The following is a 21,983-nucleotide window of genomic DNA, read 5'->3' on the forward strand; positions in this document are numbered from 1 at the left end:
AGTGAAAACTTTATTTTAAAGTTCTATTACTGAACGTTACTCTTATGCAATCTGTGCATACCTAGTGCAATTTGTACTATTCACTTTCAGAAGCATTTGTGGAATAAAGGCTCTAAGAATCAACTTTTGAACAAATTCCTAATATGAACTTACAGTATTATAGCAGTTTGTTTTGTATAAATTATATAACATAGTTATAAAGGTTTTAAAATATGAACAGTCTTAGAGAACATCCATTTTCTTTAACTGATGAAAACATGGAGGTAGAGTAAGAGACTGGCACAGAGGTGTTATTTTCTGACTCCCAGTCCCATGGTGTTTGTTATACAGTTCATTTTTTTTTGTAAGATTCAATAACCAAATGTTTTAAGAAAAACAATTCAGATTTTTTAAATGTATTATAAAAATTACACTGCATTATTTGCTATCATGTATACACAGCTAAATGAATCCCTAATTTGAATCCCCTAAATAAACTAAAAAGCCATATTCTACTTCACTTATCTCATGTAGAGTAAACCTTTTGTAGCTTAGACTCTGAACATTAGAGAAGGTAAAATATTATCTATAATAAAAATACATATTTTACAAGATTCCTGTAGGAAAATAACACATTTTAATGCAGCAAATTGGCACTGCTTTTGTGATAACCAAATGCATTTCTCAGGTTCCAGTGGTTTTGGTTTTTTTAAAAATAGAAGGCTGTATATTGTTAAAATATTGTTGGAAGTAATTGCATTAGTCTTGTACCATGAGCACTATAGGTTTATTGCAGTGTGCTTTAAAATCTTTAGTAAGATTATTAGTCTATATTTTGATTCTTTTCATGTATTTTTCAAGTTACATATGTACCACAGCCCCTATTTAGCTTAATAGGGTAATAAAAATTCTAAGATATTTCATTGTACTAGTATGCAAATGGACTTACATAGGAGAAAGTCTAGGTTTCCTTAAAGAGGGCAACAGAATTGAAAACTGAGGCCAACAAATAAATGAAAGTTTCTCTAAATCCATTGGATAATAGAGGCAGTGTTAAGGCTAACCATAGTGTTGAACTAAACAGAGGGATTATTCCTGGGTTTTGCATCAGTTGTTTTCTGCCGGGTGGCCTCACTTGTCAAAAAAAAAAAAAAAAAAAAAAAAAAAAAAAAAAAAGTTTAACAGGCAAACATTCACATAGACACATTGAGAAAAGAAGTATGCTTAATTCCATCAAAGCTTTAAAAAAATCAATCATTAATTTATTCTAACTACAATTGTTGGTCATTTGTGAAAAGCATCTGGCCTCTAAGTCATAGGAACCCAACAGTACAATGTGAACACTTGTGGAGAAGCTTCAAATTTGGTATAATGTAAAAAAAAACAAAAAAACAAAAAAAACTATGTTAGTGTGTGTGTATCTGTGTCTAACCATACAGCTGCTTTTGTTGATTCAAAATGCTTTAATTATACTTCATTTTCTGGATTTCAAAAATGTTATGACTGCAAATGTAATGGGCTTTAAAAATTATAAAATTGTTAATTGGCAGCTTTAAAAAGTCGTGCTTTTTCACCTGTCTTTTCATGAGTCTTTGAAAGAGTGATATTTCAGCTATCTAAGCATTACAAGTCAGAAATGGTTTCTAATGAAGTCTAAATTCAAGATAGAAAATATATTTTTTAAATGGCTTCAGGAGAGACATACCCTATTTTCCATATGGCTAAGTAATTGTTAAGATATTTGTTTTAAAGCTGGACTTAGATACTCCTGACTGCTCTCTAATTTGATATAGCTAGTCCAAACGATTTTATTCAAGAAACTTTGGTAGGAGAATGCAGTGAAGTAGATAAATAATTTTGCAGCTGTACTCATATTGCAAAGTATAGAACTAATTCAGTCATTATTACTGTAGTAACATCCTTTTTTTTTATAGCTTTAAAGCTAGCAGTAGAACAGCTCAGTGTTGGGATACATTAAAATATTAAGCTTTAAGTCAGATTTCATGTTTTAACAAGATATAAATAGGCTCGCACCATAATCACATAATTATACATGGCAGTTTCTTCTGGGTTTTGTTGTTTGTTTGTTTGTTTGTTTGTTTGTTTTAAGAATGAGCTTTCAAACTGTAAAAGAAAGCCTAAGAAAAGCCTTAAGGGGTGAAAATTAGAGGTTAAATTAGAAATAAAGAAAAGTTGCATTGTTTTAATTGCATGTTCTATAATATGAATAGTTAATATGTAAAAACTATCCCTCCCAGAATGGAATACTACTTAGTCTAGTGGCTTCTTAATGTACAAAGGAAATAAAGGGTGATAGAACCAAATGCCGTTATATCAAAGGCTTCATATAGAAATGATCCATTCTCTTACTGATAAAACTACCAGATTATTCATATACCATATTTCACTTACTACTACTCTTTAGCTTCTTCTGGGCTTTTCATAATTACAAATTAAGGAAAACTGTAAATGCTTCCCATAATTAAGGTTTGATTCTAAGTAAAATAATGACCAGTAATAAAAAACACTTCTTTTCACAATAGAAAAAAAAATAGTAATTGTTAGACATTTGTCTCATTTAATGCCATAAATATATTAATGTAACAAGATGACTGTGTTTTTAAAATGTGTATTGAAAATGAATTTAAATTTTATATGCCATATATAGCATTCATGTGTAAACTTTGTTTAGCCCTCATTTCAGAGGCACTGATGTCCAAAGTACTGTTAGGATACTAGAGATGAGAGGGAAATCACTTAAAACTGCTTGTGAAATATAATGTTTGAAATGGTTCTTTGAGAATGTGCAGATTATGACTTGCATAGGGACTCCTTCCAGCTCTCTGGGAAATGAGCTGTTGACATTCTTTTGGGTCATCATCCAAGATAGGAGGGCAACCACAAGGATTTAGCAGATAAATTCATCCCCAAAGACCTTTATCCATTTCATTGCAACTTGGAAACATTCATGTTGAATAGTAGCATTAATGTAGCCCATTTAGCTCTTCAAAGTGAGCTTTATGTATTAAAAAAAAAAAAAAAGAAAAGAAAAAGAAGATGACGATGAAGAAAATCAAATGACTAGGGTAATAGTTGTTTAAGTCTTCTAAGAGGTATTCTTTATTTACATAATTCTAAAGCACAAACTATTTTTTTCTCTCTATACTATTTTCAGAAAAGAATTGAGTTCTATTATAGTGAGCAGTAAGCTTTTGAATTTTAACTAACTGAATCAGCCCATCATGTTACTTGTTAGTTGTTCATGACAAAGAACAGAAAACAAATGTTTTAGTGTTGTGTTCTGAAATAAATGGCAACATTTTTAAAAGATTGAAAATTATGTCATTTAGGTTCTGTTTCTGACTCCTTTTGGACTTTATGATTCAGGCAAAAGAGAAAAGCAAAGCATTGATAAATGTATTGAGGGTATGCACTAAGATTCACACACATGTCCTTTCTTATAAATGGTGAAAAAAAACTTTTTGACTCAAACTGGAATGATACTATATAGGGCTGAATGTGCAGGAAAGGTTCCCACAATGCATTGTGCAAACCTAGGGCTAACAAATACCCTGCTGCTTTGAAACCCCCCCCAAAAGACAAAAGCACAATGAAATAGAAAGCTTACCACCGGTAGCTTTCAAAACGACAAACTAGGCAAACTATACATCTCCACCACTCCAATTTTGTCAGAATGCTAATGAGCTTGCTCTGATCTTTACTCGGCTTCCCGTGTTTTCTACATCTTCAAGGACCACATGGCGCTAGCAAAATAAAGACAACTAAATGAGAATTTCGAATGCTTTTTGTGTTAGGACCTGGTGCTTTTCAGTGGACGCACTCGTTGAATATTCTCAACTTAAAAGAGTACAACAGGGGGTTGGGTATGAACTTTTTAACAGGAGGAAATTTGTACAAAAGTAAATTAGTGAGATGAGGAAAATATGAGAAAAATTTCTGATTAATTTCCACTCCATAATATCAATGACACCTTCAGCCCCACTCATACTCTTCTAACAAGAGATGCTGATAAAAGATGAATGATTCTGTGTTGTTCACAGTGAATGTTTAGTGGTTTTTTAATAGCAGCATTCTACATAAAAGGCACCAGGAAGTACTCCGCATTAGCAGTTGAGATCACTAGTTAATAGGATGATGTCTTTTAGCTTTTGTCACAAGATTATTAGAAAGGATGGGATTCTGTTCTCATCGTGGCATAGTTGGAGTGCCTGTTGAGTACAAGTGCTAAAATACAGGTTTCTCAGTATTGTTTCACATGTAAAGCAAAAAGCCTTTTAATGCAACACCTTTTTCCTTTTTTACCAGGTGATTTTGTTATTGATCTCTAATCTGCCCCTTTCACTATATTGAATGCTTGAAGTGTTCTGCTTTTCACTGTAGCCTTGATGCTAGCTATTTGTGTCTATAAATTCATTAACATTAAAACAGAGTCTCTATAAACTATTTGAATCCATGATTTAGAAAATGGCAGGTTATATACTTTTTATGGTTTAGGGTGTAGATAACAGCCTGAGTAAGTACTGTAAAAATAGGTTCTTTGATAAAAAAAATTTATGAGATTTAAATTATATATTTGTAAGAAACATATTTTTCACTAGCTCTATCTCTTTTCTCTAGCAATCACTGTACACTTAGGAGATTAGGAGTACTCAGCTGCATCTCTCACCATACCCATATCTGTAAGGGGAAAATTAAAACCAAAACTGGACACATTTTTATATATGAAGGTATCTGAACTTAGTAAATAAATAACCAGGAAAGGAAGTTTGATACAGGTTTTATGTGGAGAAAATTTTTGGCAATTTTTTCATATTTAATACATAAAGTTCTGATATTTCTATATACTATTCTTTAAATTTTCTCTTATCCTGAAAAATTGTATTTTCATACATTCAGCTTTGAGCATGTGGCTTAAGATCTTGCCTCTTAAGATACTGTGATTTATTCACACTTCTAACATAAAGAAGTGGGGATACCCTACCTTAATAAGAATAACATGGACAACTATAGTTAATAAAGTCAGCAAAAAGTAGAAACTATCTTCTAACTAGAACAACGGGGGTGTTTTACATCTGGTTATTCTATATTCTCTATCATTAGTATGATATTTCTATGCTTCTTACAAGTATGGATGGAACTTAGTATTCATGTAATAAAATATCTCCATTTTGTATAAGTTCTTTGTAAATAGACATGAATATGTCTACTTGCATACAAATTACAATGAGAAAAGAGGCCATGTCAAGGGAAAATATACATTAAACTGTGAGATATCTATTTTGGCATGTTAGTTACAAAACTGAAAAAAATTTAAGAACTGTAGATTTCTTCTCATTAATGACATTTTTTTCTAACATCATATGACATACCACGGTAAAACAGAAAATGAAGTTTTAGGTTATTAAAATAGAATGTTTCCATTTGATCTCCATAGACACAAAATATAAAATGGACAAAGTATGATATCATATTATATCTGCGAAGGAACTTTTCATAAATAGGAACAAAATAAGTAAGAGAATCTGGTCCTATAAAGTAAATTGAATGATATCTAAGGTTCTGAAATAGTATAGACTTAGCCTATAATTCCCCACTAAAATAATTACTTCTGATGATTCATAAGGCATTGACTCGGTGTCATAATAAAGGAGCCAGTAAAAAAATCAACGTTTTATGTCTGAAATTTTTCTACAAAGTGAGTTTTCAGTATAGTTTCCAGAGGCGTTGAGCTACATCCTTTGATAGACTCTAAGAGTTGATAGAAATCATTCCTTTTTGGAAGTAAAATGGTAATATACTTTTGGTAAATGTGGTGTTACAGGTGTCTTTTGTGTGTCCTGTGTTTTTAGCTGTGTCAAAATTTTAACTTTATGTCCGCAAACTCCAAGAATGCAAAAAAATATAAAATCATTTTCTAGTTGCGAAAAGTGACATAACCACATGCAATTATATTCAAATCTGATATTCAGAAAAATTAAGAGCATGAGAAAACATGTCAAACAATTGATTCTGTCACATCTTTGATTAGCAGAATCATAGCCAAGTAGAACAGTGAGTCAAGGTGCAGTTCACCCAAGGTCTCCATGTGAACCTTCTCTCTCATGTTCTTATCCATTACATACTGAAGCCCTCTGTCTTCCATTGCTGTTAGCATAATTATAAGGGAGGCTTTTCTTCCATTCTTAAAATCCTTAGTATACTTTTATCTGGAAACATGGGGCTCAGCGGTGAGTTGGGACCCTGGCTGGGAGAATGATCCCATTCTAGTGCTTGCTATATTCATTCCTGATTACTAGCTTAGCTTTTCATAGTTTTGAACCTCAGTTTCCACTTTAACAGAATGAGGACAATATGGCTTTAAAAAAAAGTAGGGCAAAGAACGTTAATTCCCATAAAGGAGGAAATTCATTTATTCTTTTATGTCTCGTGATTTTCCTTCAACAAATATTTTTGGGTCCTGTTGTGCCTATACTTTGAGTGTAGAAACTAAACCCTGGTTAGCGAATATAATGACTTCAAATTTGGTCACACTAGGTCAAAGTTGATATGATGTGGCAGCTAAGAGAATTGTGAGAATTAAATTAGATACCTTATATCAAGCATTTGCATAATGTCTGGTGCACATACAGTGTTCAATAAATGTCAGCTAATATTATTTATATAATCTCTTTAATACTTAAACTTATCAAAGTCACCTTTGAAATAAAAAAATACCAAAGGATGAAAAACACTAGTATGTTAGGAAGGTTACCTATCACCATCAAGCATGAAATAAAATATAATAAATTAATATTGTTCTCTTTGCATATATATACATTTTATATTACATCGATACTAGAATAGTCCTTTGATTATTGAAAATAATCAATTATGAATAGAAATACAATATAAAGGAAATAGTAAACTTTGTTTTAAAAGGAAAGTTTAAGGGGTGACTGGCTGGCTCAGTCGAGCTCTATGCTCGTGACTTTTGGTCTAGGGTTGTAAGTTTGAGCCCCATGTTGGGTGCAGAGATTACTTAAAAAAAAATCTTAAGAAAAGTAAATAAATAAAAGGAAAGTTTACATTTTAAGGTGCTTACAGTATTTTTGCTGTTTACTTTTTTATGTCTTCAGTTTTAAAAGTTGGTAATATTCCTAAATTATTTCCTGTCTTTAGTTTTTTCCTTCTGTAGTTACAAGAAAAATTAAACCTACTGCCATACTTTCAGAATTTCTTTACTCTCACAATTTGTTCAGCTAATTCAAACATCTTCAATGTCTTGTTTCTGTCTGCATTTCAGTATTTGGATTATTTAAAGAAGGAACATCTATAAATTATATCGAAGTGTAGTAGCACTCAACTGTTGTTGAATCATTCTAGTTCTTGCAGTAGATATTGGATCATGGGATTTCTAGAAAGGAATCTCTGATGCAGAATATAGAGAACCTCCTAAGGTTCTCATTTCTAACATTTGTTTTTTTTCTCCTTGGCATTCACTGTATGTCCCAGCCTTTTAGTATATAGTCTGAAGGTGACTTTTTCATTTGCTGATTCATGTTTGTTCATTTATCCAGAACAAATGTATATAATTTCTACTAGTGATATTTAGAAAGTATTTTCCACTACTAAGAATTTGAATTGGAAATATAAAATATAATTTTGAACCTAAAGTATTATCACATCACCATAATTTTTAATTTGGAACATGTCTATTGCCTGAAGTGAGGTACATCCTTATTCTAGACTGTAATAAAATTTTTTAACACTTAAAAAAGTAGAAATTCCAGGAAAATGTGTTTTTCTCAGCAACTATCTATGAAACAAAATTTAGGCATTTGAACTGATTTGGCAGCAACATGTTTTTCTTCTGAATGTGAAATTAAATTTGTGTAATGTCATGCCAATGCTAAAATAACATCTTATACATGAAATATCACCCTTTCTTTAAAAAAAAAGATCTCGGTGACTTATTTGTAAAAGGGCTAAGACAGTGGTTCTCAAACTTTTATCTACATTAAAAAACCACCTGAGGAGTTTGTTAAAAATACAGATTCCCAGGACCTACCTAAAAGATTCTGATTCAGTGGATCAGAGGTGAGGCCCATATTCTAGGCAGTTCTAATGCAGGTGATCCACAGACCACATTTTAAGAAACATGGGGCTGAGTCCACAGTGCTACAAATGCTAAGTAGCACAGCATAAAGATGTCACAGCATAGACTTTGAAAACCAACGAGATACCAGCTAGAATCTGGGTGGTCTTAAACAAGTTAGTTAACCTCTCTGAGCTCCTGTTTATTTCCTCAGCCATTAATTAAAAAAAAAAAGGCCGATAAAACCTATTTCAGAAGGTTATTGAGAGTATAAAATATATTGATACAGATATAGATAAAATTTAACAAAAATAAGAGTCCTTGGCACAAAGTTGGGCAGGGGTTAGTACTCAATATAAAAGTAGCTGCTGCCGTCAGGTACAGTAGTGGTTTCTTTATCGATTATTGTTTCTACCTTTACTTTAAAGTTCTTCTTAGCTTCTAAGTTATATGCCTATCTCCCATTCTATCACAACTCATCTCTTCCCTCAACGCATACACACACTCTCTGTGTCCCTCTCTCCCACCCCACCCCCCCAAAATGCCTGAAGAACTGATTTGGCAATTTGACATAAGACTGGAAAGATGCTGGTGTCACTTTTTTGTTTGTTTGTTTTTTTAACCCTTGGCTAATTAAAAAATAAAAATAAAAAAAACACTCATAACTGGGTGAACGTTTACAAAACTAAATAAATATCTAGGAGAAAACCTTAGGAATTTGCTAGTTCCTCAATCTATATACACTTCAGTGAATTGATATACTAATTATATGAGTTTCATGAGGCACATATAGAAGTAAACAAGAATTGGGGCACCTGGGTGGCTCAGTCAGTTAAGCGTCTGACTCTTGGTTTCGGCTCAGGTCATGATTTCACATTTCTCGAGATCGAGCCCCACATTGGGCTCTGTGCTGGCATTGTGGAGCCTGCTTGGGATTCTCTGTCCCTGTCTCTGTTCCTCCCTACTCCTGCTCTCTGCTCTCTCTCTCTCTCTCTCTCAAAATAAATAAATTAAAAAAATTTTTTTTTAAATAAACAAGCATTGTATTTTGAAAATTTTATTTTAGGACATCCATGTAGGAACCAACTTTGCAAATGCATTGTCTCTGCTTCTGTTTCATACTGACATACTTTGATCTGATAAAGAATGACATCAGAGATGGCTAAGCGTGTGTGAATTGCCTCCTCAGTCCAGAGTCAAAATCAAGGTAGTTTGGGAAAGATGTGAGCTCTGCTCCAACACCTTTCTCTGAGTTTCCCCAAATGGAAATATTTTTCTTAAAAATACAGATGTTAATGTACAGAGACAACTGGATATTTGCTTACCCTTTATCTTTGGGTTAGAACTGTCCAACTGAATAGCCGTGAACTTTCTTTTTATTGTTATTCAGACTTACAAAGTTCTGCTTTCAAATCATTGTTTGTTCCATTGTACAGAAATTACCAGCTATCTAGTGGATTGTAAATTATTACATCTTTCCTTCAGTTACTAAGTAGGTTTTTAACACTTTTGCATAGGCTATAGGTGCACTGCATAAGAAAACTAAACATATATAATCATTGCCATCTGTTTCCCTGTCCCCACATATCATTTCTAAGCTGGAATGTGAGAGGCATTATCCACTCAGAAGAGCTGTTTCTTCAGGAGAAGTTTACAATATAAGTTAAGGAAAAACGTCAAGCTGGTACCTTTTTTTAAACTCGGATTTTTTTTCTCTTTGCCCCTCCCCCACTTTTGTGCATTCTTTCTCTCTCTCTCTCTCTCTGTTTCTCAAAAATAAACACTAAAAAATAAATAAATAGATAAAATTAAGTTAGATTTTTTAAATGCTTACTCTTATTGATTTGTAATGTTTATTGCTGATTAGTTTTATGTAAAGGTGTGTGTGTGTGTGTGTGTTTTGATTGGGTAATTTGGATGAATGTTGTAAAGGGAGGAAGATTAATCAAAATTGTGTGATTATTTTCATAGCTGCATAGTCTGAAAGGATAAAGTTTGGTACAAATATGTATATATAAATAGTTATTTTCCTGAGGGAGTATAGTGGACTTTATTACCAAAATAAGAGTATGTGAATTAGTTTTCTCTTCTGTTTTTATACTGGTGACATTGAGTGGGAGATGATATGTAAATTCACAGTACAACCAGTTATGAACATCCAACTTGTGAGTGCTTTCTGCATTTATTGACTGTTTATATATTTTACCCACCCCAAAGCCACCCAATCCCACTCCCCCAATACCAGTTCACTCTGAATTAATAGCACCACTTGGTGGCCAAAGCTAGGAATTGTGTAAAACACCAACATTTCCTCCCCACCAGCATATTCTCCCTAAATAGACACTTCTAATCTGAGATTTGATGGACTTGATCATAGCTCTATCTGTTGTGCTTTTGAAGGATCTACCTCCATAAGGAAAAGTTTAAAAATAATTTTTTTAATTTCAAAGTGAGTTTATTATGCATTTCAATGCTTTAAAAACTAGCAATAGTTATATATTGCATGTAAATAACTGCCCACAGAAATAAATTATTAGCCATAAATGTTTTAATTTCTTATGAGAATAAAATTGGAGGTAAAATTTTAAACTTTTAATACCACTTGTTTTAATTCAAGTGCTTATTTTGAATCTAATTAAAAGATTAGTAAAATTATGCTGAACACTGCAAAATTGTCAACGTTGACTAGGTAGCTATTTTGCTAAATTCTGAAATATTAATATTTATTTATTTGGTTATTTATAAAATAAAATTTATTTATTCCAATAATACCAACAGAATATTGTGAGGACCAAACAGACTTGGAGTTCTTATGACTTTGGGTGAGAATGTACATTAAGTGTGTTAGATGTGATTGCTCTGACCCTTTATAAGTAAGTTGTATCTTTGGAGAGAAAGGGAGAGGATATATAATACAACAGAAGGACATATAGCTAACTGCTGGAGATTGGCCTGTAATATTTATGTAAGAATCTGAAAGGGACTTTTGGGGTAGCATGATGCTCTTCAATCTAAGAAGTATCTAAATATTTCTATCATGATAAAGAGGGGACTTGAACATATCCTGGGGATTAAGTTGATGAAAAGTCTGAAAATAACTTCATCTTTGGGAATTCTAGAGATTCTGGGAGTTACACATTAGATTTTTATTTTCTTTGAATTTCTGACCGAAGATACTGCTATTAGTAAGAGAATCTTTGAAATAGATTTAACGGAATATGTAAAACCTTGGAAAAGGGAACATCTCTCATAGAGGGTTTGCATTTGAGTTGATCCTGTAAGAAAAGGAAAATGGGTAATAGGCAGTTGATGGGCCTCCATACTTGAGGCAAATGAAAAGGTTAAAATGATGATAGGATGCATGTGGTTGACTAGTCCAGTAAAATGGATATGTAAATATAGAGATTTCTTGTTCAATGTAGCTAACATCTTAAGATTTGCACCAAATTTCCCAATGTGTTTACTTGTATGGGTAGGCCTTTCTGGTGTGTGCATAGGCAGTCAGGAAAACGGTGAGACTCTGTCAAGGAGAAATCACCATTCCTTGCTCCATTAATAACCCTAGGACTCAGAGAGTCAGAGAGGACCCTAAAGCTTGAACAAAGAATGTGGCCCCTTTATGTGTGTGTGTAGAGAGAGAGTGAGAAAGAGAGAGAGAGTATACAGCAATAGCCATATAACAATAGCAACCACCATTACATTGATTAAATAACATTATACACCAGGCACTATTCTGAGTGTATTACGTATATTAATTCACTTATCTTCACAGAACCCCCCCTGAAGTAGTACTATTATTTTTTTTTTCAACGTTTATTTATTTTTGGGACAGAGAGAGACAGAGCATGAACGGGGGAGGAGCAGAGAGAGAGGGAGACACAGAATCGGAAACAGGCTCCAGGCTCTGAGCCATCAGCCCAGAGCCTGATGCGGGGCTCGAACTCATGGACCGCAAGATCGTGACCTGGCTGAAGTCGGACGCTTAACCGACTGCGCCACCCAGGCGCCCCTATTTCTATTTTACAAATGAGGAAACTGAGGCATGGGGAGATTAAGTAATTTATCCAAGTTCTCATAGCTCTTCAAGAGCAGAGCTTAAATTGAATACTCCCTGATAATCCAGTGCGAGGCAGAGTATTCTTGTTTGGCCATTTTCATTGAAGGATACCTCAAATGCTCAAATAGAATCAGAATAGCTTATAGTTAGCCAAGAAGTGGACAGGTCTTTCCCTGGAATCATGTTTCTAGAAGACAGTATACACCAGCCTATAATTCAAGGATCACAAGGATATATCTGCATAGGAAGAAAGGCTGATTTCCCCTTGACATCCCTTGATGTACTGCTCTGAGATCATTGTTAAGTTCTAGTGGCCTATATTGGAAGAACAAACAAAATCCCCACTACAAATGGATGTACTAAGTGAACAGAATGGATTTTATTTTTATCAGAGATTTGAAGGTTTGCTTTTTGCTTTGTTTTGTTTATGCCATTTTGCTTATCAGAATCATTGAGAAAAAGCTTTGTCAAGGTTGGCCTGAGTTCTAAATGAAGGGCCTGTTCTGGTAAGATTGGTTACCTGTGTGTGTCAGGTGGGGTGGCTAAGAGTGGTGGTTGACAAGATAGACTGCCTGGATTTGAGGCCTAGTTTTACCACTAGCTAGCACTAAGTTATATAACCTCATTAAATATTTGATGCTATCATCATCGTCATAATTATCATTATTATTCCCAGCCCATGAGAAAGTTACTGGTTGTCACTGATCTGATAAGGGAGATATATTACATAGAGTAGTTTCTGTGAGACATTGTTATTCTCAGGGCTTCAGGAAACAGCACTGTGCATACAAGTCCATTGTGAATGCCTCTTGTATAGCCTGACGAAGAGAATGGCTCCACTGAGAATATTAAGGGGCATTGGATAAGTTGGTATATTGCTGAAATCCACACTAGTCATCTGGCCTGGTCTTGAAAAACAGCATTGATTACATTTGATTCAAAGTGTTCTGTAATTTTTGAGTGCTGCTGGAGATGGTTCTCAGTGTCCCATTTTGATTAGGCTTCTGTGTTCTATGACTGAATGTGGCCATAGGCTAGAGAGGGATAGGTTAAATTCCCTTCTGCTCTCCCTCAATGAAGAAAGATATTTAAGAAGGTACATAAGGAAGGATATATCCCAGTGTTACTTGGTTATCTGAACCCAAGCATGATTAAAGAAGGTATAGAGTAGAAGAGGAAGTTACTGTCCAGACAGTGCATTGGGGGTTGGGGGTCCGATCATCCCTTACTGGAAACTGGAGGCACTGAAGACACCATGGGTATGATTTTTAAGGACGTTAAAACACTTTAAGGAACACAGGAGGGGGTTACCCAAAAGAGTAGCTGACTGACTGCATAATACATCTTTGGAGAAACTCTTTATTAAAAGGAGCCTATTTGGAGAATATCTACGTGGTTTGTCCTTCTATATTTTAAAAATGATACATATTTAATTTCCCACATTCTCAACAGAATCTAATCTCATTCTCACCTGGCATTTAGTAAATCACCTATTTCATCTGCATTGCCAATTTCATAAGCTGATTTTAAAGATGCTCTGCTTTTAATATCAAAATCTCTTTATGTAAAAAATGATGAAAACTTACATCCTCAGTGAAGGTTTTTATGTTATAAATATTTAGTTTTTCTTGTTGAGGACTTTGTTTTAAATTATATCCACTTTTACTTCAAATTGTCATTTTCATTTTTTTCTTTGTTTTAATAACTAGTAAACTTTTAAATGTGTTCTAGTAGTTCATAATTTTCTATCTTAAAATTTACCTTCTTTAGTCTTTGATATTAAGAAGTATTCCATGATCTCCTTTGTTCTTAAATCTCTAACACCCTGGAGATAACTAGACTCTTGTTACCTGGAGCACAGCCACATTGTTATGTCCTTGTTATGGCTGTCCTTTGTATGCAGCAGTGACACTGATGACCCAGCAGGGCATCCAGTTTGTTGTTCCAGCTGCAGAAATGAGTTTGTACTGATTCACCCACATTTTTTTACCTATCCTGCTTAATACCAAAGACATACTAATTATACTAACTGTAAAATTTGTTATGACTACCAAAGATTTAAAATATAATTTGTGTTGGGGCGCCTGGGTGGCTCAATCGGTTGAGCATCCGACTTCGGCTCCGGTCATGATCTCACGGTCCGTGAGTTCGAGCCCCGCGTCGGGCTCTGTGCCGACAGCTCAGAGCCTGGAGCCTGTTTTGGATTCTGTGTCTCCCTCTCTCTCTGACCCTCCCCCGTTCATGCTCTGTCTCAAAAAAATAAATAAAGGTTAAAAAAAAATTTAGTAAAATATAATTTGTGAGTGTGGAGTTGTTTAGAAATTTACCCTCACTGTAATTATTCCTGATTATGTGTCTCTCGGCATTAGACTATGAGCCTTTTGAGGAGAGGGACCACATCTTGGTCATCTCTGTATCTGCATTTCCTGGCACAGTGCTGCACATCCCACATTGGCACATGCCATCACCCTCTTCATTATCATCTAGCTAGCATTTTTAGTCTTGGGTACTGTGCTAAGGACTTTATGTAGATTTTTTTCATTTAATGCCTCTAACAACCACATGAGATAAGCAATTTGATTACCCTGGTGGAAGTGAAGACTAAGGGGCACCTGGGTGGCTCAGTTGTGTAAGCTTCCAACTCTGGACTTTGGTTCAGGTCATGATCCCAGGGTTGTGAGATGGAGCCCTGCATTGGGCTGTATACTGAGCATGGAACCTAGTTAAGATTCTCTGCTGCCCCATCCCCCACCTTCTGCCCCACTCACCTGCTTATGCGCTCTCTCTCTCTCTCTCTCTCTCTCTCTCTCTCTCTCTAAAATAAAAAAAAGGGAAACTAAGAGAGGTTCATTAGTCTAAGATCAAGGAGCTCAGTCATTTTTTTTTTTTTTTTTAGCCAAACTGGAAAAAAAGGCCATTTTGGATGCAGATCCAGTGTTCATCTTATTTGCATCATATTCAAAATGATGGCTCTAATCAGCGATAGAAACTATAGATAGTACAATTATACATTATGCTTGGCCTTATCAGAATTTATAGTCTTATCCCCAAAAGTTCCTCAGAATCAATACAAGTAAACATTCATAAGGGTGGTACTTAATTTAAAGAGGTCTTTATTCTAAGGTTTGTTAGTCATTTCCATATATTTATGAATATTTCCATAAAATACTTAAGTTATAGATTGGGTTCTGAGACTGCCCTTTAAAAAAAAAATATGTCCAGGGGCTCCTGGGTGGCTCAGTCGGTTGAGCGTCCAACTTCAGCTCAGGTCGTGATCTCGCAGTTCGTGGGTTCGAGCCCCGCGTCAGGCTCTGTGCTGACAGCTCGGAGCCTGGAGCCTGCTTCGGATTCTGTGCCTCCCTCTCTCTCTGCCCCAACCCACTCGCATTCTATCTCTGACTCTCTCAAAAATAAATAACATTAAAAAAAATTTTTTTTAATATATCCAAATGATCTTTAAAAAAAAAAAAGATGAGGGGCGCCTGGGTGGCTCAGTCAATTGGGTGTCCGACTTTGGCTCAGGTATGATCTCGCAGTTCGTGAGTTTGAGCCCCACATTGGGTTCTGTGCTGACAGCTCAGAGCCTGGAGCCTGCTTGGGATTCTGTGTCTCCCCCTCTCTCTCCCCTCTCCTGCTCACGTTCTGTTTCCCTCTCTCAAAAATAAATGAAAATATTTTTAAAAAATTAAAAAAAAGATGAACCTCTATTCTCCCAATGAAAAAGATGAACCTCTATTCTCCCAATGATAAGAGCCCCCCCAGAAATTTTAACTTCCTTAAATCTATAAAAGGTTAGAAATACCTTTTATAAGATTTAATTTAGCTATATAAACATGCATATTTAAAATCACATCTTAAAATGCATTAATCTGGAAGTATTGCTTCTGTCCACTCCTACCTTTCAAGAATTACTTTTATTCAACTCTTCATGTTTGTCTTTAACATTAATGTCTCTGTCACCTCTGGAGCCACTCTCTAAGTCCTTTCCATGACATGACTGTGTGAAGGCCCTAGGACAAGGAGGGGGGTACAGAGGAGTCCACCAGGTGCAGTCCAAACAAAAGGGACTTCAAGAGAGGGGAGAACTGGCAGGGGAAGCTATCCATATGTAAGCATGGCTCACAATTCAAGTTTTCCCATTACAGGATGCCTAATTGATTCACTAAGTAGACAGTAGTCTGGTTCAATGATGCCTATATAAAAATGACTCACTATATTTTATTTTATAAAATATGTTAAATATACCTTTAAAAAGTAAATGCAGTTTTAGAGTTATGTTCTGCGCGTTTTAACTTTAGTCACATGCCTATTTGTGGGTAGTCAAGATAGTCATGCATTAAGTGAAATGTGGCTCATATTAATACCTTCACATGCTCTTAGCACTGAAAGGTTAGCAAGTGTAAACCCATCCCATATGTGACTTAAAATACTAAACTGTAAGTAATGTAAAGAGTTTTTTCAGTTATAATTTTTCCCATGATCATTCCTCCCATGCTTTTTAAATTTATTTTCATTTTTTTGCTGTTTTAAGTTTGTGCTAAGTTTATCTTTGGGAAATCTAGCAATGACCTTTGGCATAAAAAAGGCTGTTCAGACTCTATTAAGGAGTTGGTACAAGAAGACTGCTCTTAATTTCCAATCTTTAGAAATAGCTTCTTTTTATGTACAAGTTTATGGAGGAAGAATTTTGGTGAAGTTGTCTGTACCTCTTCCTGTAAGAAGTACATGCTAAAAGTCTATCAGAATTTATCTGTAGAGAGTTGTTGCCCTGAATCTCTGTTTTACCAAATGAGTAGATAAGAGATGTTTTTATTTTGAAAGAGTATGTTATTTTTATTTTACTGTAACAAAAGGAGATAGGATTTTCCCCAAAGTTTATATTCTTAATACTATAACAAATATATCATGCCAAGCAAATAGTTTTAAGACCACTGCTGCTGAAAAACATCAATAAAGATTATGAGATTCTTCATGTATTGATTACTGTTTGAGGATATTCTTGGGGTAGAAACATTTATCAGCTATTTGCTTATATAGTAAAATTTGTTTTCATAATAAAGCTATCTCCTAAGTTTAAAATATTTTCTAAAACTGATACACTGGAATCTTGCAGTAATGTTGGCTTCAGGAGTTCATGTGTCCATGGCCCTACATAACTACAGTAAATTCCTCTTTTTTGTCCATTAAATAAATCTACCAGATTTCGCTCCCTTTGTTATTAAAATATGTTTCTGCAGTACCAGCTACTTGGATACCTTCATGTGTCTCTCTACTGTAATACAGTCTGTCTTTCAAAGGCCATCATATTGGTGTTATCATACCATCAGGACAATTTGTAATGGCAACTTTTTTGTTTTTATGTTTGGTTTGGCTCTGTTACATTGTGTCCTTTAAGGGCCATGTGTGATCACTGGTCAGCCATCTCTTTGATGGGGCTTTGGCAAGATTTCAGCATTTAATGTTTTCAAGGTAGAAAATCTTGAATTTGTTTATATGTACAACAGTAGCCCACTACATCTTGGTATTTTCATTCTTTCGCACCGAAATCATCTTCTGTTTGGCTAAAATTGTATTGTTCTTTATTTTACATTTATGTAAGTACTCACTGTCTAAAAATGTATCTTTCTAAATAGGTAAGTTTATGGTAGAAGATTAATTAGGGAAGATTAATTGGTAGACAGTTTTTGAATATATGATTGATAATTTTAGGTTTTTGGCATCATTTTTCTTTTATTCATTTAAAAATTTACATTGAAAATACTACTTCTGAAAAAAATAAATGAAAACTACATACGTATTCCTGGATGAATGAATGAATTCTTGAATGAAATTAAATCTTAACTGTAAATCTTTTTTTTTTTTTTTGGAGGAGATGGAATATAAAAATGGTTGCTATAGTCAACCTGCTTTTATTAAGTATTTATACTGCATATAATGCTATATATTATGATGCTGTGTCCTCTTAAGTGGTTTTGTGAACTATGTCATAGGGGGAATGATTTGAAATTATATTTACATAGTTACTCTTTCTGTCATTATCATTATTCTTGATCATTTAATAATTTTTACAAATCGTATCCCAGCTGTAGTAATTGGCTAAAAGAAGAAACTGACCTTAAGAGATTGTGATGTCAGAAAAGATGTTCTTAGAGGCAATTCTTAGAGGCAATATAAAAAACAGAAGTCTTTAAGGGAAAAAAAAAAGAAAAAATATAGTACCAGAGATTATATTAGTCAATACTTTAAAATGTCAATATGATTATGTTATTTGTAGTATATTTATCTGAGGCACTGTGTTTTAAAATACAGTATAACAACCCAGCCATGTTTTTACATTTCAGTAATTGTATATTGACCTGTAGTATTTTGTCACTTTTTATTTCAAAATGATCTTCAGGAGTATATGTCTTGGATTTTTCAGTTCGTGAAACTGAAAAAAAAAAATTAGATTTTTTAAAGTATCAGTATTGACTCTATGGTGACAAAAATGTAGCTGTAATTACAAATTAAAGATAATTTTGAAGACAAGTAGTTAACCAGGTGAGGTTAAACAAGATAAAATGATTTATGGCCATTTTATAAAATAATGACAGTCTTCATTTTAAGCTACAATGTAAAGTGCTTTATTCTGAGATTATGTATTGTGGCAGAAGCTAAAACTGCCTTTTTTCTAACAGTGCCAGAATACAACCTCTTTTTCTTTTTGCACTAACAAGACTGCTTTACCACCACAGCCCACTCTAAGTAATTAAATCAATCCTTTGTACTTACCGTATTCTCCTCTAGTGACGGTACTAGATCTGATTATATGCTTCATGCATATTCAAAGTACCGCACTGACAGCTCTTTAATGAGCTCTTACTTAATCAGTATGAACAATGTTCATCTTGTTCTTTTTTTCCTCATGCATTAGAGCTAGGAACAGTTGGGAAAAATGAAACATCCAGCATTCATTTGAAAAATATATTGTACTTTGAAAAGTGTCTAAGCTGAGGAAGTTGCATTCTGCCCTTTAAAAGTCTGATGGACAAATTGGATTACTAGTATTGGATTAAATAACAAATGGTTAGAGGAGAAATGAGAAAAGCTCACTGTGATCACAGGCTTTAATATTTTTTGTTACTTATAAAGCTAAAGGGGTCTTTAACCAGTTATTAAAGTCAGGATTAATTTGTAATGGTTCAACTTACTGGCTTTTAAAAGCTTTTTAAATTTAAAAAATTTTAAATCCCGAAAAACAATAGTGTAATGATGTATTAGAAGAAAATTTAATTTTTTTATTACTAGGCTAAGTATAGATTTCCATCATTGTATACTATCTCAGATAAGGAGATAGTGATACAGAATTGATTTAACCTCAAATATGTTTTTTCAGTTAATTTATATAATCTATGTGGCAGGGTGTAATGTGTCTTTAAATATTTGTTATTGTTAGGCTTATTTCCTTTTGAAACACAAGACTCTTGTATTATTAGTCATTTCCTAACAATTAGAGGAGGGGTATCTTTTATTCCTACTTAGAAATCATAGGCATGACTTAAACTAAAAATAACACAGTACCATATCAATATTGTTTTTCCTCAAGGAAGCAGTCTTCCATTGAAGAAAATGATGCTAATTTAAGAGTAGGCTAGTTGCTTCTAGTATTGCTGAAAGCCTGAATTATAGGTTAAGTTAAACTCAAAACAAAGTTTTAATATGTCTATATTTTTAGAAGCCACTTATGTTATGAACATACGAATTAAGTCTTTAATCAGCAAATAAAATATCATAAAAACTGCACCTATTAATATTGCACACATGTGTCATTTCACTGATCAAAAAGGCCTTCACCAGGGTACAATTGGCCTTTTTCCAAATTGCAAGCTTTTTCTCAGCTTTTTCTTTCTACTCTTTCTTCTTTTGTTGCTACCCAGGGATTTTGTGCGTATCGCAGCCTGTATCACAGCCTGTATCACATGACCAGTGTCAAGACATCACATGGTCCAAAGTGAATACAAAACCAGCTACCCTAAAAGAGAGATTAAAAATACTGTAAAACAATAAAGACTTTTGTTCATACTCAAAAAAAAATCTATCCTACGTCTGCTTCATATCATAAAGTTTTAACAGCATTTAATGAAGGCACGTATCCTCACTATTCTCCCTAATCATGAACAACAGATATCTATTTTACAGGAATGCTCTGAAGTACATGTTTGATCTTTTGCACACAGATCAGCTCTTTATATTCTGTTTCCATTCTAAAAATTTCTTCAGATTTCTGTTAATGCAGAAATAGTTAAATTATGGTACGTCCATAATTTATGCAAATATTAAAAACAATGAGGTAGATCTTTGAACAGCATACCAAAAGCAAATCACAGGGCAATATATAATATGATCTTACTTATGCTAAAGACAAGAAACCTGTATGTGTCTATAAATAAGGCATAATGCTTGTATTTGATACACATAGTAAGCTGTGTGGTCTGAAAGGAGAGAGGCTAAACTGTAGAAGTACTTACTTCTGGAGAAAGGATATGGAGAAGGGAATGGGGAGGGAGGGGTTGGTGAAAAGAGGACATGGCTTTTCACTTAGGTATCTGTTGTCTGAATTTTTTAAATGGGCTGGTAGTATGTTTGAAAGTTAAAAGAAAATATCTTGCTTAAAAAGAAAATAAAACTAAGATATTTTATTTTTTATTAGATATTTAAGTTAGCCATATGAATCCATACAGAAGTGGAACTAAAGTATTAAATACTGGGCTAGCAAAACAATAAACCAGTCATAGGTGAAATTCAGAAAAAAGAAAGTAAAAAAATTATAAATTTGACAGGTACAATTTGAATGGAGAAGTGGGAAGAAGGTGGGGATTAATATTTTTCTTGAATGTGATTGTGGCCTACTTCTACATGAACAATACCAAATATATACTATATATTATAACCCTTGATATATACTGGCCTTCGGTGGGGAGTGGTTTAGATGATGAAGAATGAATTTTAAATGTGCAATCAGTAAATCTAAATTTTAGGTCTTTTCTCTGCTGAAACGTTTTATGATTTACTGATTATTATGTTCATTATTATGTGTCTTTTCACAGGTAGCTAAAAGTATTTTTTGTAACCTGGTCATTTATACTATATTTTAAATAATTTGCATGTGTTTACCCTATTAGAATGATGAGTTCCAGAAAGATACATGAATATGTATCCTTAGTGTACTTTGGGGGAGGAAAATAAGAAAAAAAATAAGTTGTTACAAGTGGAAGCTTTCACAAAAATCTTTAATGATTTTTTAATGTTTGGTGGGTTTTTTTGTTTTTGTTTTGTTGTTGTTGTTTATCATGACCATATGTCTGTCAGCGGCATGAGTTCCTCACTAAAATATAATAACAAGTCAGCCTCTGGGGAGGATTTAAAAGTTGGAACACTTTTTTCTTTCTTTTTTTTTCTCTCTTTCTTTCTTTCTTTCTTTCTTTTTTTTTTTTACTGTACTAAATGTTAGTATGATCTACAGATATATTCAGGGGGACTGAAATATACACGCTGAATAATACCAGCTTTAAGATTGGCTTATGAACTTTTAGATGTTGATTTAATTTTTCAGGCCCTGGACTTATTATGTTATTGTAAACAGTCTAATTTGTACTATTGGGGTAGCTAAAATGTTTCATGTAAAAAAAAACACTTGTGCTAAACTATTACTTGGCTTGTAAACTGTCATATAATAAGAAATAATTTGCTGAATTACAGGAAGGAACACAGAAGAAGAAGAAGCTATGATGCAGGAATGGTTTATGTTGGTGAATAAGAAAAATGCCTTAATAAGGAGAATGAACCAGCTTTCTCTCCTGTAAGTACTCATGC

The 21,983-nt window shown here is 33.8% G+C and overlaps 1 protein-coding gene and 1 long non-coding RNA gene across 15 annotated transcripts in view; both read left to right on the plus strand.

Annotated features, from left to right (window-relative positions):
* Positions 1–21,983, plus strand: part of EHBP1 (EH domain binding protein 1) — a 357,708-nt gene that overhangs the window by 326,780 nt on the left and 8,945 nt on the right. For all 14 annotated transcript variants that reach the window (XM_027072361.2, XM_027072364.2, XM_053200656.1 and 11 more), the window contains one exon: positions 21,870–21,969. In XM_027072361.2, the coding sequence (XP_026928162.1) occupies positions 21,870–21,969 (100 nt within the window). The remainder of the gene's footprint in view (positions 1–21,869; positions 21,970–21,983) is intronic.
* On the plus strand, positions 9,206–14,938 carry LOC128311208 (uncharacterized). The gene is made up of 2 exons (XR_008289347.1): positions 9,206–11,862; positions 12,078–14,938. It is a non-coding gene; the product is annotated as an uncharacterized LOC128311208 (long non-coding RNA).

Source organism: Acinonyx jubatus, chromosome A3, assembly GCF_027475565.1.
Source record: "Acinonyx jubatus isolate Ajub_Pintada_27869175 chromosome A3, VMU_Ajub_asm_v1.0, whole genome shotgun sequence".
NCBI lineage: Eukaryota > Metazoa > Chordata > Mammalia > Carnivora > Felidae > Acinonyx > Acinonyx jubatus.